General features: G+C 43.8%; 1 protein-coding gene across 1 annotated transcript in view; it reads right to left on the bottom strand.

Moving 5' to 3' along the window:
• Positions 1–16,529, bottom strand: part of p3h2 (prolyl 3-hydroxylase 2) — a 57,741-nt gene extending 41,212 nt beyond the window's left edge. Inside the window, exon 1 of the mRNA XM_076725921.1 lies at positions 15,908–16,529. Within this exon, the coding sequence (XP_076582036.1) occupies positions 15,908–16,324 (417 nt within the window). The 5' untranslated portion in view covers positions 16,325–16,529. The remainder of the gene's footprint in view (positions 1–15,907) is intronic.
• Positions 16,530–17,780: the final 1,251 nt, after the last annotated feature.

Below are 17,780 nucleotides of genomic sequence, written 5' to 3'. Positions count from 1 at the left end.
CAAGCTGAACCTGGTGGCGTTTCTGCTCGACAAGTGTCCCGTAAAAGTGTATTTAAACATGGGGAGATGATGAAAGGAGATGGAAAAACGCATCACCATTGCTGGTGATGACCGTGTCGGGGGTGTTTCCAAAGATGTGAGTCCCTAAGTAGGAGCTGACCTCATTTCCTCCCCGTCCACAGCTGGCTCGCACTGAGCCCCTGAGAATAAAACCAGCCATATCTTCCCTTGTCTCGTCTTCCTGCCTCCGTTCACCCGGGACGGAGATGTGACACAGCATCCAACCACACAACTGCTGTTTCCATTAACTTGATTAGCTGCAGACCGCAATCCGCAGACACAATACTCCAATGACAGCTCTTTTGTTTGAGATTCATTGTGGGGCTGCGATGCCAGGAATTGCTGTGATCTATATTAAGTGGGGCACTGTGAGGAAGGGTAATAGCTGGAAACAGGCAGAAAATGAAATAATCAGGGTCATAAAACCTGAATTTCACATTCTTCACCATCACGTCATTGGAAAAAGGGGTTCACTTGATGCTTCTGATAGCCTGAGGAGGCACAGAGGCCACTGAATGCATGTGTTAACTGAAAACATCATAATAACATGCTGACAAAATAGGGGTAATTCCCAAAACACTACAATTACAAAGCAGGGGCTGGCAGGTATGTGCCTAAACTTTCACTGAACTACCCACAAACGAGATGTACCAACATTTGCATGCCACAAGTGTTGGAATAAGCCACTTGTAAGGCAGTTAATAATACCTACTGTAGTCTTTCTAAGGCCTGCAGGATAACCGAGGATGAAGGATTGTTTTGTGTGTACATTTCTGCACTAAGCCATGACAGCTGTAAGTGGCGGGATTGAAAAAAAGAAACCCAGAACTAAGACATGTCTACAGACGGCATGTAGCTTATGGGAGATAATAAAAAGACCACAAATATAATTTAAGTGTACTGAGAGAGTAAAGTGAGGCACACTACTAGAACGCCACCACCACCATTGTCTTATCTGTAGCACTTACTCAGAGGCTGATATAACAATCTTGACATGTGTGCGCATGTTTGCTTCAGAGCATGGACGATGAGTTGAAGCAAAGGTGAGAGTGATTTAGAGACAGAGCTGAAATTATTGAAAACACACAGGGCAGAGGTTCTTTTCCAAACACTTCCCTCTGACATCGCTGAGCCACTGGCAGACCACTCCAACTAGAAAATAACAGATCTGTGCCAATATGCACAGAAGCTCTTTCCATTCCAGAGCTAATACCTCATCTTCAGGCACTGGATACTGTGACACACTATCTAGAGTCATGGTTCACAGCACCCTAACCTAACCCTACCCTAACAGCAGGATGACAGAGTGGAATATGATCATCAGTCAAGACTGCGGCTTAACCTTATGGTAATGTTTCAAACATGTACAGTATGACTACTCGTGGTGGCAACAACCACCTCTGTTAGACCAATGAACTGTCCAGATTGATTTACAGGATACCTGCTGACATCAACCTATTACAGATATTGTATATCAGTTTGAAAAAGTGATTTAGAGAGAGTGTCCACTTGAATGCTCTGTCTATCTACCCAAAAAACTTAGTCAGAGTCCCAAAGGTCAGCCCTTTCCATCAGCTTTTTATAATGCACAACTCAAAGTGTGGATGAAACTATGTTGATGGAAAGTAAAGATCTCCACAGTTGGACTGATCCTGATCAAACATGTCTGGTGTGAATGTGGCACGACTGCATGAATGAGAAGAGCATTTACCCTGGACAGAATTCATGCTGGGAAAACTACGATTGCTCGACATGCCTCATTCATTCCACATATAAATTCTATTGTAGCAGCACAAACTCAATGAGCTCATCCTGCCCTGGCGGTGATGTGACGTCACACCACACGTGCAGCCTCCTACAGGCTGACGGTGCACTAAAACCTGACCACCTCGGCCATAAACCGCAGTCGGGCTCTACAGCAGACGCAAAGCAGCTCATGGAAAACATGAAACACGGAGGCCTCGCTGTATGCTTGACGTGCCTACACTTTACTGAAAACCACACGGCAGCTGGCAAGCGAGAGGACATCAAGGGCTGCGTTATTGTTGGCAGCGATGGAGCCACTGTGAGCAGAGGCCCACACAGGACTGAAAGAGTGAGGAGGCTGAGAGGATGAAGAGACTGCTTCTCGCAGAGCATCATCAGTGAGAAAGCTTATTAAAACACACCATCTTCAAAAAGTCTATCTGAAAAGATCCCTCGATGAAGAAGACCTGCTGTCATGAGAAGCAGACAGCAGGTCTTCTTCACTGAGTGCAGCTGGCCTGATGTATATTAAAAGCTGTCGAGATAAGGTGACATGCTGCCAGTAGTAAAACCAATAAGACTTCAGAGAAACTACATTATGGAATTCTAATAACCCGTAGCAAGATTTTCCCTCTCAAACTGTGTTTAACAAAGAATAGTTGTTTACTGTCCAACATCTACATGATGTCATGAAGCAGTTTCAACACAGTGCTACAATGGCCCCACTGTACAAAAGTCATATTCCTCTAGTCCCAATCTGAGTCCATATTACAGACTCTCTTGGGGAATCAACCGCTCATTTCCTTGGAATGACACAGCCTCCAAGATTCAGCTTTTCGGCCCAAACCATGTAAAAATTCCTCTTTGATGAAGAAATGCTATTGGCCACATAACCACAGAGGAGCAAGTCTCTCATTGGTTGTGTTTGTATCCCTGCTGCTGCTTAGAAACCAGCCCACAAGGTGAGCTCCCGCCCTGGGTTTAATTAATAAGTAGCCTAGTCTGTGAGGAAGTGGAAACAAAACAATGGCGGACATGCTCATCAACACTGCTGCAAGGATGACATTCAGCATCTTAATGAGATGTGGTTCAGCCGCAGTTCAAGTAAGGAATGTGCTTAATTACAGTATGCAGTTTATGATTTATTTCAGCTGTGCCAAGGAACTCACAACATCACACTCTTGCCAACATATGCCATAAACATGTGGAATATTCTTAGAACTTCACACCTATAATTAACCAAACCGCTTTAACAACCATGCAAGGCCTTATTTAGACCAGTAAAAGCAAATATTTAGGCCTGACTTTACAAGAGGTTGGGGTTTTGCCGGTAAAGCGACATAAAATGAAACATCACTAATACGTCAGCTCTGTAATTCTTCCACGGAAAACTGTACACTCCTCAGAGGACGCCAGCTGAGCTAAACGTGTTTCAGCTATCTACTGAAGAGAGGAAGCAGTTTTGGTATTTATTTCAAACAGTCTGGTTAAAGTTAAAGGCTCTGAGGACTCATCCACATGTCAGGAGACAGCGGGGCTCATTACATGGTGTAGCTGATATGTTTGCTTCACAGATGTTCTGACAGGGATGTGATACAGCCGTGAAGCTGCCGGTGTACAACAGATGCATTGTTGTCAAAGATTACAATCTCACTCAGCAGCGCCCGGCCTGTCTGCTGGACCACTTAACAACACCATTACACAATAGTGCAATCTTTTAAGAGGACGACACAATGTCTGTGCCAACAATGACAATTAAAAGTTCATCACCGGTGCTGAAAGCATGTCATTATTATTACAAGATAACAGTAATTCTGAGTGAGTATTAATAATGAGTCAATGTACTTTAGCATCGACTTGGCCAGTGTTAAGATAATTAACTTGGTTTCAACTGTTTCCTCACTATGATTAGCAGCTATGCTTAGCAACAGGAAACACAGTGTTCCTAGTCATCAGAGCAAACATCACCTCATATGAACTGATAGAACAGAGTCTGGTAGAATGATGCTGAATTTGACAAGATAACCAAGTAAATATGAACAGATTCAATTCTAAAGGTCAAGCATGAGTCAGGTCTGATCAGGTTAGTCTTAATTGTCCCATGGGGGGAAATGTACTGCCAGCTTTGGTACCACCCCAACCACTACGGCAGTGCAAACAAGCACAACTGCACGCGAAGATCAGCAGATAAGATCAAAAGTGAGGAAACATGCAAATACTTGTGCGAGTGAAAGTTTCACAGAGCAAAAACAGGCAAAGAGGGCAGCTTGTAATGTGCAACAAGCTATTCAATGTTGAGCAGGACTGATGGCCTTGGATATAAAAGCAACGTGCGGTGGCTTTGCCCTCCTAGCACGCACTCCGCAGCAGTGGCCTGATGGCAGGAGTTCAAACTCTTTGTGCTGGTCAGGACAGTCTCAGATGGCCTTGGCCTTCCAGAGGACTCACATTCTGTAAATACCTCTGAGCTGGGCCTAAAGCACCCCAACTATTTTGCTGCTAAATTAAGAAGGCTGTCAAGTCTCTTTTACTGGCCATGTGGAAATCTTACCATACCAGACAACAATACAAGAGGGTAATCCTTTTTCTATTAAATTCCTATTACCCAGAGCTGTCACAGCAGGGAAAAATGTTAATGTTCCTCCAAAAGCAAAGACACAGCTGCCCTTGTTTTAAATGGCATCTGCATTAAAATCAAAATAGTTTCTTCTCCTTAACAGCAGCCACATATCTGTAGTGTTCACTCAGCTTTATTCTCCTCACCCTCAGTCATTACAGGGGTGAAAGATAACTTTCCATAATCAATAATAATGTTCTACCTTTAGCTGGCCAGAAGACAAAATTGCTGAAATGGATAAACTTTGAGAAACCTGTCTTGCATACTTATGTAGGCTATAAGGACTGGACACTTAAGCAGTCATTAAGCAGAGAAATGAAAATAAGGACAAGAAATGATCTTTGCTTTTGTTCATATCTTGCTCATCTACACTGTGAAGTATGTGAAGCCCCCTTCTTCCTGCAATAAACACTAATATCCACCATAACTATAACAACAAAACTCGGGGCTTTGGCGAACAGGAACCAGAGATGGAACAACAGAAGAGCTCCAAGGACAAAACAATAAATGGCTGTAAATGTGCCACACCATTACACAAAGCAGACATATTGAAGATGACATCTGATACCCTCTGCATGAATACCAAACAGTCTGTGAACTTTCTAGAAGTCTCTTTCCTCCAGAGCTGAAGGAGTCTCCAGCCTTGGCTGTGTCACAATGTTTATGATTACAGCAGGAGGAAGCGTTTATTTTCCTGTATTCCTCTGTCTCCACAACTTCAACGATTACGTCTTCATGTGGACGCTCAGGAAGACTGATGTCTTCCCCCTTTACTGAGTGCATGTGGTCACGGGGTAATACATCGTCTTCATGGCAGCGCTGAGGTCGTTTTCTCTCAAAATCCCGACTGGAGCCAAAAAGTTTACATTCTTTGCGGGGGCTCTCCCACTGGGTGACATCACAGACCTCTGGACGCTTTAGACAAACTCAGCTCCCAAATCTTCATTTTAATGAGTCATTACCAAATTGGCAAATGGAGATGAACATAAACACGGAGCCAACTGTAAAAAGCAGCTGGAAAGTGAGCTGCAGCTTGGACGCGAGGTGTTAGCTGACGGCAGACTTCAGGGATTTAACCAGGCCTTGCATAGTTTAGGGTGGGCCTTGATGAGAAAATCGTTTTACCTCATCCTGAATGAAGATGCATTCATGTGAGTGAATAAGCCTGTAGTTTCAGCTAATTCTTGAAGATCTAAGTGGAGTAAACAGTCCAACAAGTGATAATCAGCATATACCTTTGATTCAGCAAATTAAAGCTTTCAACTTCCAGTGATTTTGTGGCTAGAAGAAGATGTAAAAGATTACCTTATTTTTACTGCACAGAAGCCATACAAGCATGACTTGCACATACATCCTGCAGTTGTGGTGGAGGCTTATCAGGGTTGGTGCCACCGGGTTGTTTTTCTCTGTGTTCTCATCATAGCTTTTAAAGTACACATGACATTCTTGAGACAGGGCTGTAAACAGCTTTCGCAATTCTGGGGCAGGACACACAGCAAAAACTAACACTCTGAGAAACAGAATGTGACTCTTACTGTGTGCAGTCTGCATAGCTTTGAAAGCCATTTGTTAGGATGGTGCTTTATATTGGCAATGGATCACATGACTATGGATGCGAAAGGGCTCAGTCGTAGTGACATACCCAATGATTGGCAGGTGCTAATAGCTGTAGCTAAGCTGCAACTTTCAGCTTCTAAGTGCTTCCAACTTTCAGCTCATTATTTTGGTTTTACAGCCTGTAACTCTGCAGTTTTGCCTCGCTCTCACCGCTCTCATAGCATCATCTTTGGCTGCTTCGTGTAGCTGTTTTCAGTGAAAACGCTCACTGCATGGTACCTGTTCAGCACTGAACAGTAGACAAACAAAGTTAGCACCTAGCTGGTGAATGCAGTGGAGCATTTATCAGCTGAAGAGTCAGATATGTTCTTTCATGAGTTGTGAAAACGGAGCTAAAAGGATGACAGAAGCACAACTGATGCAGGAAGTGTAGATAAGCAACTGTAATTGCTTAAGTTGTTGTTTTTAAGCTGGCAGGGCAATTAATTGCTAGAATAATCAGAATTACTGATTTGCCAAAGTATTCATTTGTTACAGGCCTGCTTTGAGCAGATGGGTGCTAACTCTGTTTGACACAAGATTTACTTGTTTTGAACTCTTTTATTTTCCAAGCCAGAGAGCTGTCAAGGAGTTTCAGTCCTGAGCAACTGTCTCACTTTCTGCCCTATCAATCAGTTCAGCTAATCTTTCAAGCGTGCAGGACTGACCTCACTTTCCTTTTTCTCAGATGATATAGTCCCACTGCTCACGGGAAGTCCCAAATCTGCAGCAAAGGTTCTTTAAGGAAATCTGCCTCAGGACGCTTATGAGGGCAGACCCACACATGTGCACGTTTTATGTTTTATGTCCTGTTTAATTACCACCTCTGGACGCCTTGAGATTCAATCCCACATGTTGGGAGTCAAAAACTTCTTTCAGCTTTCTTGAGGGATTTATTTTAGAAACAGATGAATTCTTTTTCTCTAAATAATTGTCTCAGTTCCACTTAAGCTGCATGGATAATGGTGTAAACAACAACACAGAGGCAGGTTGAAGCTATAAAGCAGCTCTGAAACAAAGGCTACTGTGTTTAGGTAAGTACTTCATACAGCTGATAGATTGCTCACCCAAAGGATTTACACCAGCACTCTGCTGATAGCCAGGACCTCGTTACTTGAGCCACCGAGCAGGACCTCTAATTGGCTAGAGATGACATAACTGCGACCCAAGAAGAAAAGTATTTGACTGCACACTTCAGCCTCGGCCTCACTTTCTGCCATTCCTGTCACACGACTTTCATAAAGGCCTGACTCCTGGTGCCTAACGCTGTTGAGCACTGTTGTTCGCTGCAATTCTCAGTGATCTGAACCAGATGTGGAGACGGTGCGAGGTCAGTGTCGGCCAGGGGTCGGGTCAGCATGGGATCATTAAAACTACTTTCTCCTGTCCTCTAAATACGTGTAATGGTACCTGTTCCCCCAGGGGGAAAAACCTCTCAGGGAGACGAGATGCTGAGATCTAACGACAAAGATAAGCGGATCACAGAGCGGCAGGGGATAATAGTTGGAAATCCTGGCGTTATGCACCGCTAAGATGAATTATTCTTTGGCAGTCAGAGGCAGGACGGAGGATGTGTGCAAATTGGAAATAGTCGCCTTCTCGATGCCAGCTGTCGAACTTAACTTGGCGATGTGTAGCGCAGGGTGGATTCAGAGAGCTGTCATGCTGTCTTTTCATGGTGTGAGATAGAGATATAATACAGGACAGGTAGGATGTGGCTGGAGTACAGCTCAGGCCGGGCCACGCTGACCTTTCGATATAACACATACTCTGATATCCAGCTACACATCTTTTCTTACACACACATAGAGTACACACACCAACAGTGCCACATAAGCAAACATTTACTACGGAGTCACCACGGGACCATCGCCCTGCAGGCTGACGACAGCGGAGCCGGCCTGGATAAACAATCAACACTGCAGATGGAATTTTACAGGAAACAGCTGTGGGGTCAAAAAGGCAAATAAACTGCCCACAAAATATGAATGATTCTCACTTCTGAGGAACACTGGAGGAGCTGGCACAGGATTCAGGATTTGCATTATCAGATTTGATTGATTTTCAATGATGAACCAAATGTAACGTGATACAGTTTGCCAACATTAGCATGATTACCGCATTTTAGGGAAGGAAATAATTATTATTCATGTTACTGATTCATCTGCAGATTATTTTATTGTTTAATCAATTCATTATTTGGTCTATAAAACATCTGAGAATAGTAAAAAAAAACGCCAGGCTGTCCTCTTCAAATAGACTGTTTTGTCCAATCAAGACCCAAAGATATTCAATTTGATTGCACAGAAAACGGAGAATGTTCAGCAATTTTACTTGAAAACTATTCATAGATGATCTAACTTCTTTTTCTGATCAACTGAACTGTACCGTATTCCATTGTAAAGTAGGTTTAACTCATTCAGTCATATATCAGAAATTATAGTAATTATAGTCTGTGCCTCGTGACATGGGCATGACTCTGGAGGGTTTCAGGTCATGTGATATCTCCCTAGAAGTAGATTCTGTGTGTGGAAATAAAATCATGAATTACTTTGTTGTTGCAAAGTGCAGAAATATGAAAATTAAGCATAGCAGAGCTGTGATATTATAAACTACAGCGTGGGTGCTTCTATACATAGAACTATGTTTATAGAGTTATGTTTACAGTAAACAACATTAGCATCTGAGTCCCATTTGACCCTGAAACAACGAGAGAGCTCCACGCTTCCTCCTGCTGTGAGGGTGCAGTGGAGATGCATATGATCACATGACGGCACGCCATAGCATGTGTGTGCATCATCAAACCAATGGAAAAAGGGCACAGGAGACATGTGGCCCTGCTGTGGGTCTGAATAGGCTTCCTGGTACTGCGACCACAGCAGCCACATACTAAATACCATAAATCTTCCTCCACAGAAGTCTTAACAAATATTTTTTTTTTACCAATTTAGCAGAAGAGCCCTCAGTTTCATACATGACTGAACACCACAGATTAAATATTTACAAAACTATATGTCTTGTGTGCAATGAAGATACTGAAAAAACAAAAGGAAAAAAACCTTCTACACTTTAACTTAAAATCAAACTAACATGGGAAACTGCTTCATTTTCCACAACAGATTTGACTTCCTGTACCCTCGACCCGCTTGTGGTTTCCACCCCGGAGGCCACAACTCTCCGCTGTGAGAAACGATCCGCTGAGGACAGAAGCAACTTGAGACGTTAGCACAATTTATAGCTCACGGTTGTGCAGAACAAGCTGTGAGGTGGATATAGGATACCGCAGAAAACCTGACGAACATTTCACTCTTTGTGTGGACTGAAAGGTTGGCTTAAACCTGCGCCAACACCCCTGTCAAAGCCAAATATGTGTTTAATCACAGAACAGACAGAAGACAGAATAGATCCTGAACTGGCTACTGGCTTCATGTAAACAAATATTAAGAAAATTAACAACACCGCTAGTCAGCTTTCCATCTCCTCTATTTTAACATCTTTGCTTACAGTAGTGCAGATGACACACCCATGGGTGTATGAATGAGTGAACATCAGAGAGCAATGTATTTTCTTCATACAGCATCACCCATAAATACAGAGAAGGTTCCTGCTCTCTGAGGCAGCCGCTGCAGGATTTACAGCAAGCTGTCCATAGATGTTCTGTCTGAAGAAGAACATCCTCAGAACTGTCCAAAGTACACTTAGGCGTTTTTCTCGGAAAAGGAAACATTTTACTCCAGTTGCTTTTTTATGTGGGTGTCACACTTGACAGGGCAATAAAGATTTTCTCCTTTTCACGATTTGATGGAAAACAAAAAAGTGATTCTGTCTGCTGTGTAGAAGATAACATGACGTGCTCTCTCTGCCTGCACCCCTGCAGCAGCCAACACATAGTCCGAGTCACCAGTGAAGCTGAACAGATGCCTGGCAAAGTGTGGTTTTTCCATCCCAGCCCTGATTTCTCCACTCAGACACCCGGGAGTCTTAGGCCAGACTGATAATCACAAAACACAAAGAATAATAGAATAATACACACACAACCAGAATTTACACAGACACACACACACACACACAATGGATCTGTGGTTGTAACAACTGTCCTTGCTGTCAACCCTTCAGCTACTGAACATATGAAATCCACATTCAAACATATACATGTATGTAAATGCTGTCTCCAGCTGTTGGGATCTAGACTGTGATTCTTGGTCTAAATCCTCCTTTTTGTGACAAGGGAGGATTGTGATCTTCCGCAAATTGAGAATACACTCTGCTCAGAACGCAGTCACAGTGATAAATATCTCAATTAATCAAGACTGAAAGTTTGGAACTTGAATCAAAAACGTTCCTGATTTCCGTCAGTCCCTGCTTCAGGCCAGTCTGCTGTTTTAGTTGGCCTCAGCTACACATTCACAGATGCCAGCGCTTGACAACATCACCTCCGAGCCAAGTCCGACTCCCTTCCACAACCTGCTGCTGTCTCATCCCAGCCCAAAAGCCACTGCAGTGTTTTCAGCAGTGATCCTTAACCAGCCTCCTGCCTCCTCCTCTCCTGCGGCCGTTTAATTGTTAATCAGGGCGAGAACAATATTGGTGTGTTACGCCACAGCGTGCCCTCACATTCCTGTGGCCCGTTATCCGCTCAAATCCAGTCATGCAGAAGGCCTTTGGCACAGCCTAGTGCCACAGTGTCTGACTGTCTGGGCAAAGACCAGCGCTGCACGCTAGGCCAGAGGAGAGCAGCGCGGTGGCACTCCAGGTGTGTGCGTAGGAGAAGGTGATGTGATCATCATTAAGGTGATTAATTACATTCATTAATGAAAGCATCCCTCTGTTTACTGATCCCCCTTTCCCAGAACAAATATTATCTAAGGCAATGACACACAAGGTAATAATTTTCTTGGAAATTTCAATGACAGAAGACTAGAAAGTACTTGAATCTCATCGGAACAAGTTCGGTCTCGCCCAGCAAGTACGAGAAGAAAATTTGCATCTAAGACAACTGTTTTCCCAATTCTTTCTTTCTAATTAATTTTCGTTTTCAAGCTCTGCCTTCTTGTGAAATACTCCTTGCACCTCAGGGTTGAGTCTCTTTATTATGTCATAAACAGTCAGCGTCACTTAATCTGTCAGCAGCAGTGTATCAAGGGGCACCCTTTGGTAAAATATGTTAACTCTGTTTTGTAAAAGGGTTGATATATTGATAGACAAGCAAACAAGTACATTACAGGAATATTTTGACATTCTTGGAAATACGTCACTTTCTGGCCAAGAGTCAGTCGTTCAGAGTGATATCACTGTGATGTCTGCTCGGTAAATCCAGCAGCAGGTTAGCTCAAATTAGCTTAGCACAGAGACTGGAAACAAAGGCAAACTGCTAGCCTAGCTCTGTCTAAATGTAATGAAATCCATCTACCAGCAGCGTTAAAGCTCAGAAATCAAAGCGTAAAAACAATTTGCTGTGGTTTTACAGGGAGTTCTGGACCTTTTCTTGGCCATGCAACCAGTGGATACTCCAGGTCAAAGGGCTGAAGTATGGAACTGAAACACTTACGAGTAAACCCCACTTCAGTGTATTATCACTTCATGAGCCTTTACGCTGAGCTACTTTATGTCTCACAAACTCTAAATGGACTTTTCAGTGAGTCACAGGCTTCATTTCCTTCAGTCAAACATACGTGCAGAGCAAAGACTCAGTTGCAGAGCCAATTTCCACTGTGATCTACTCACGCACCACTTCTCGCCCCCCTCCCAGGCTCCCAGTCACTTTGCAAAAAGCATAACAGCAGAATGACCCCGCGGATACATCAAACACATAAATCTGACTTGGCTGCAAACAACCTGCCTGCCTCTGAGCAAATGGCAGCATTACTGCTTGCTTTAACCAATCCAAAGACACAATCGCTCGGTCCCTTTCATCCCCTTATTATCAGCTGCAGATGACAATAACATCATCTGTGATTTCCATCTAGTGCACAAACACTCACTGCAGTGAGCTCTGTCCGTATAAAATCTATTCATTTTCCACTCGAATGTCCAACATTCCTCGCTGGGGTTCCAGCTGATGTGGGAGCTGGAAATCTGCGAAGATGTTTCCCCCCACGCTGCAGCCTATCTCTGCCGATTTCTCTCAATAAAAGGGAAGACAAAACAAGTCACAGCAAGAATGCACCATAACACTGCAATCATTGCTGGCCCTTAACACACAGACACACACCTAAACTTTAATCACAACCCAGGCAGCAGATTCCACCTAAGGAGGACTGTAGTTGAGCCAGGAGCTGCCTGCTGTGTTGTAATCAAACCATGGTGTTCACAGTGGAATCGTGAACGCGTCGGACTTTAAAGAGAAAATTCCAGAGGAGGCTCATAACATCAGCAGGCTTCAGAGACGTTCTGACCTACTATCACCTTTGGACGTCGTACAGAGAGACACGGGGGAAGTTCTCAAAACAAAATGACGATGGGACGGTTATTGAGTCATGTGTCCCGATTCCCAGGACAAATTAACTTAATGAGCTCACGAGAAAGCTGCCTGCTTTTCCATGATGTCAGCGCAGTTTGAAGAAATGCACTTCTGTGTGTGCGTGTGTGTCAGATCATAGTCAACTTAGATTTGTGAGTTTGTAAATCCCAACATTTATGGCTCCAAATGTCCTCAAAACCGGGGTTGAACTGGGCCCACAGGATGAGTGCGTCGACGGGGTCATTATGGAGCATCATCAGACCTCTGAATTACTGCTACTTGAGGAATGTGCACTGCAAATATAATGCAAGAACATACGCTACTCTGAAATATGCCATTCTGCCTAATGAGTACTTTCAATTTCGGTACTTTCAGTATATTTTGATGCTCATACTTTCATACTTTTACTTCAGTGAAAATCTAAATGCATGACTTTCACTTGTAACAAGTATTTCTACACTGTGTTATTGCTGCTTTTACTTAAATATAAGATCTGAGCACCTCTTCCACCTCAGGCCATGCTTCATAATCTCTTCATGGAATAGCAGTACTGTGAGACTGATCAGATTAAGGAACCAGTGGCTGAAAATACAATCTTTTCTTGCCCCCTGAGGACAGTTCAGGGCCTTTGATCGTGACTGTACAGCGAGCGCCGCGGGCAGCGGCAGGAATCACTGGAGCCCGTCAGGGTCTGGTCCAGTGGCAACTACAGAAGTCTCCCTTTAATACCTGCAGAAGGTGGCGTGCCTCTCTTTTTTTAGAAAAGCAAACAGACCACAACAGGAAAATAAAATATTTGCCAGGCTAAATGATGGGCGAGCTGGGGACATACGGCCTGAGTGAGGAGAACAGTTGGAGACTGTGGAGCCTCTTCTAACAGGCCCAATGGCAGCATTATGCCAGAGGCTGTCAGGAGGAGGGTGTGTGACGCTGGAATGTTAAATACTGCAGGAATGTTATTTATTTTTACAAACACCACCAATAGTATAACACACATGTGAGGGTACCCACTCACGCACACACACACACACACACACACACACACTCACACATACAATTCAGATACTAATGCACATAGGTAAACACTGACTGGTCTGATGTTCTCTGATCAGCCTGGCCAATAGGAACGCTCCAGCTCTGCCTCTCCTTACCTGTGGTAAGATCAACATCAGAGCTCTCAGCCTTGATGTGCTGCCATGTACTCAGTTCATAAAGACGTCAACACGACAGGCGAGAGAGAGCAAAGATCGGCTAAAACATCATGAGAGCTTCAGTTCCTTCTTTGCTGTGAGAGAAAAAAACATAATGTTGGTCTTTTTCTCCAAACAGATGTCAGAGAAATCATAATTCTTCACACAAAAGATTGGCAATATTTTTACAGCTGGGCGAGGATCTGCGTAGAAGGCCGTAGTCTACGCTCATGTCTAGACAGGAGTGTGCACTTTTATTAGAGGATCACATCAGCTCTTAGTCTTTCTCTGCTGATTCAGAAAAAAATGCAGAAACCATTTGCCCGCAGACAGTGACAGGGCCGATTAACTTCCCACCACTTCTGAGCAGTGGAAGCTGTGTGTCATCACCCTGGCATTTCTGAGCTGGTCTGCAGTCAGCGGCGGGGGAAGTGGACTGGGTCTCAGGTTCATGTGAGGGGATGGTGCCAGCTTCTCAACTGAGCTACAACTAGGTTAAAATGTCACTCAAATGAGGGTAAAAAATCGAGTAAGATTCAAACACAACCAGAGTTAAATCTTACTAAATACTAACATGTACAACAGATACACTTCATGCCCCTGAAACTGCAAGTATCCACCCCCTGAAGTGTCCTGAAGTTGACCCTGAGCATGCTGTTGAGGGACGGATACAGACAAGACAATTTCCCTGCAGGACTCATTGTATCATTGTTGCAGTCAGACATCTTATTGTACGGCTGCATGTTGAATGAAGTGTTTGCAAAGCTCAGCTGAACTCTTTTCATCTGTCGGAAGTCCAGCCTGGAGCAGGAGGCGTGCGGGATGTTCCTGTTGCAGTTTTTCTTCTACACAAAACATGCAAATAAATAATAATACTGAGCAGATCAGTGCACAAGGGGGGTTCCAACTCTTTCAAAAGAAGGAGCTTTGAATGAAAATATCCATGAAATGTGTTCGGAAACCATATTTGCTCCTCTGGGACAAACACAGCACAGAGTCACACAGAGTCTGAATAAGCACTTCGTTCTCTCTCTCCTGTTTTATGTGTCTTAGATTGTTCCCACGCCAAGCAGCACTCAACATCATCCCAGCCAAAAGATGGCTCTCATGGGAAATTCTGTTCTGGAAATTCGTATGTGCATAGAGCGGATAACACAGATTACTACCATACAGAGATTGAGAAAGGATGGCAGTTCAGGAGTGCTGCAACAATGCAAACTGAATCTACTCTCTGACTGAGTCACACGCTCTCCTCCAGCACATGTGCAGCTACCAGTGTGCGCACGGGATGAAGCAGGAAAGAAAAAGAAAAGAGCTGCCAAAACAGAGAAACCCACAAACATTTGTTCAAAAATAACACAGCACACAGAGGAGCCATAAAAAAACAAAGCGTGGCTGTAAACAAAGGACTGAAGCAAGTGCACAGACAGACAGAGTCAACCTGCTGCAACTGGGCTGCTGAGCCTTGATCTACCTGCAAGTAATACCAGCAACACAGGGGTCTTTGATATGTGTGTGATGGACACAGAGGCGTGTGGCGCGTGTTACATCACACTGCTGCATAGGCCTGACAGCTGTGTATTTATTATTCAAGCTTCTGCACTGAGGGATATCACCAACAGGCCAATATTATTTGTCAGTATTTGCTTATCACGCATACATCAGCATTTCTGGCAGATATGAAGAATTCTTGTTTTCCCTGCATTTATTGTTATAATGTTTACTGGACACTTCTTTTGCTCAAATTGTATACAGCCTATTCCAGTTCCAGATACAGGTCAACATGTCCCCTCTGCTAGTTTGCTTTTCAATATGTTATTGCAGGCAACTTTAGCTCGGTCCTGTACACACCTTTGTGTTACTGCAAAAGGCAAATACTGACCAATTATATGCATTCATTAACAAAGAACTACTCTTAAATATCAATATCGGGACAAGAAAAACCAACATCAGTCAGGCTGTACTTCTGCAGTGGAGCTGTCAGCCAACTTGTTTTTGTCAATTTTCAGAGGTCTGAGATGTTTTGTAACAGACACTGCACCCATGTCCCATATGGCTGTATCGGCTCTGGGACATGCACAGCGGCCTGTCCTGCCTACATGTGTGCTCTGCAGCTCTCCTCTCATCACTCTGCATCACGCTGCTGCAGCAGCAGCTGATGAAGACTGCAGCAGGTAATGTGAGGAAGAGCAGATCCAGTTTACTGTGGCTCACATGCACATCCCCTCCCCCCCCTACCTTCTGATAAGCAAGCTGAAGATAGTTGTAGGGGATCCTCCTGTTGAAGTCCTGCACTACATCCTCGCTGACTTTATGCAGAGACTGCGAGCCAAGTTTCTCCTCGACGCATCTGTTCATACACGCTGCTCTCCGGAGGACCACGTCGGAGAAGCGCAGGTCCGAGAACGTCTCATCAAACGGATGCTGGTCCTGGCACCTCAGCCGGCACCGGACTCTGGTGCGCCGGACTTCTTTGTGGCTGCTGAGCGCTCCCTCCATGTAGCGCACCACATTATTATAGTCGCTGTTGTAAAACGCCTGCACCGCGTTGTCGTACAAAAGGTCGTAAGGCTCCAGGAAAGATGCAGAGGTTGAAAACACGACGGTGAGCAGGACTATTGACGAGACAGCAGCCGGTGAAAAGTTTCCATCCATCCTCTGCTTCGGTTCAGACCGTGAGGAGCGGCAGGCGGAGAGCAGACGGAGCGGCTGTCAGTCACTATCAGCTCAGCCTCGTTTTAGAGTCCATTTAAAGCTCCTCGCAGAGATGTTCAGGACGGCAACGGACCGGGGCGGAAATAATGTGGCTTTAGTCGGGGACACACATTTTGTTATGACCCCTCTGTGGCTCCGCAAACTCCTCCCTCCGACACATGAATGGGCAGAGAACAATCAGAGCTCCTCACAGGCTCCTGGAGCAGGCAGGCAGGACCCGGCGGGGGTCCTTCAGGGAGTCCCTCAGACAGCGCCAATAACATTGATTTCACTTCATTTCACCGCACGGACTTTTGACACCTGAACGACAGGTGTGTTTTTTTTCTCTAAAAACAAGTTCAGGTGTTGTTTCTGTAAAGGAGGCGCGCGCTTCTTCTCCATAGGCAGTGACCGCAAACACGCCTGAAAAAGGAGCGCGACTCAGAAAACGGCACCAAACACAAAACAGAGGCTTCACTTCATGGACTGACATTAAAATGTTACCATTTAAAACAACTTTTGATCAAACAAGCTTGTAATTAACACAGCCTTGTATTTAAATGTAATGTATTAAAAATGGTCCAATTACAGTTCAAACCATTAAACTTCAGATTACTGCCATCACTCATATTCTTTATTAGGGTGACGCTGGAGCATCTGTTCAGGGACTGCATATAAAAAATAGCCTCTTGTTTATTATTAATTCCCTGATGAATACAAAAATAATTGATAATAAATTAGTGGACAGTTTCAGATATTGAGTTGCCTGATTAGATGATTATAATAGTTACAGACAACTATGGTGAGATATGTGAATGAACTACCTGCTGTTCACTGTGAGTTTCAACAGTCACATTATCCACTTAGAGGAGACTGTCTCCCTCTGGAGGCCATTTCGGAGACAAGCACTTTAAAATTCAGGACATGAGAACTCAAATACATAAATAAATAAACAATAAGCTGCACTTACATACGCTGTAGATTGTGTGCTTGAGCTTCTGTTTCACCTCAGCTGTGAATTTCGGTAAATGTTTTCTGGAAATAATCCCGGCCGTTTGTTTTAATCTTCATTATTTTTCATAAAGTTTATCATCTGAGGACAAACTTTTATTATCCTGGCTGGAATATATAATTGTGTGAAGCAAAAGCTTTTTCAAATGTGATCTAAAAACAAAATGTGAAGACTTCTGCATTGAATTTGACCACTAGAGGGCAGTAAACACAGTATGTTTATGTGCAGACGAATTTCATTTTCAGTTTGCTTTGTGCAACATTTTTTAAGATAAATGAGTCAGTGAATGTGTCACATAGGTGTCAAGCTCTTTACTGTAAATGTAGATATTTGTGTTTCTATTTGTGAACACTATCTGTATCTGTATTTGGATGACATGTACTCAATGTGCTAAAGTATGAAATA

The sequence above is a fragment of the Chaetodon auriga genome, chromosome 3 (genome assembly GCF_051107435.1).
Source record: "Chaetodon auriga isolate fChaAug3 chromosome 3, fChaAug3.hap1, whole genome shotgun sequence".
Taxonomy (NCBI): Eukaryota; Metazoa; Chordata; class Actinopteri; order Chaetodontiformes; family Chaetodontidae; genus Chaetodon; species Chaetodon auriga.
This window is presented reverse-complemented; position numbering and strand designations above follow the sequence as displayed.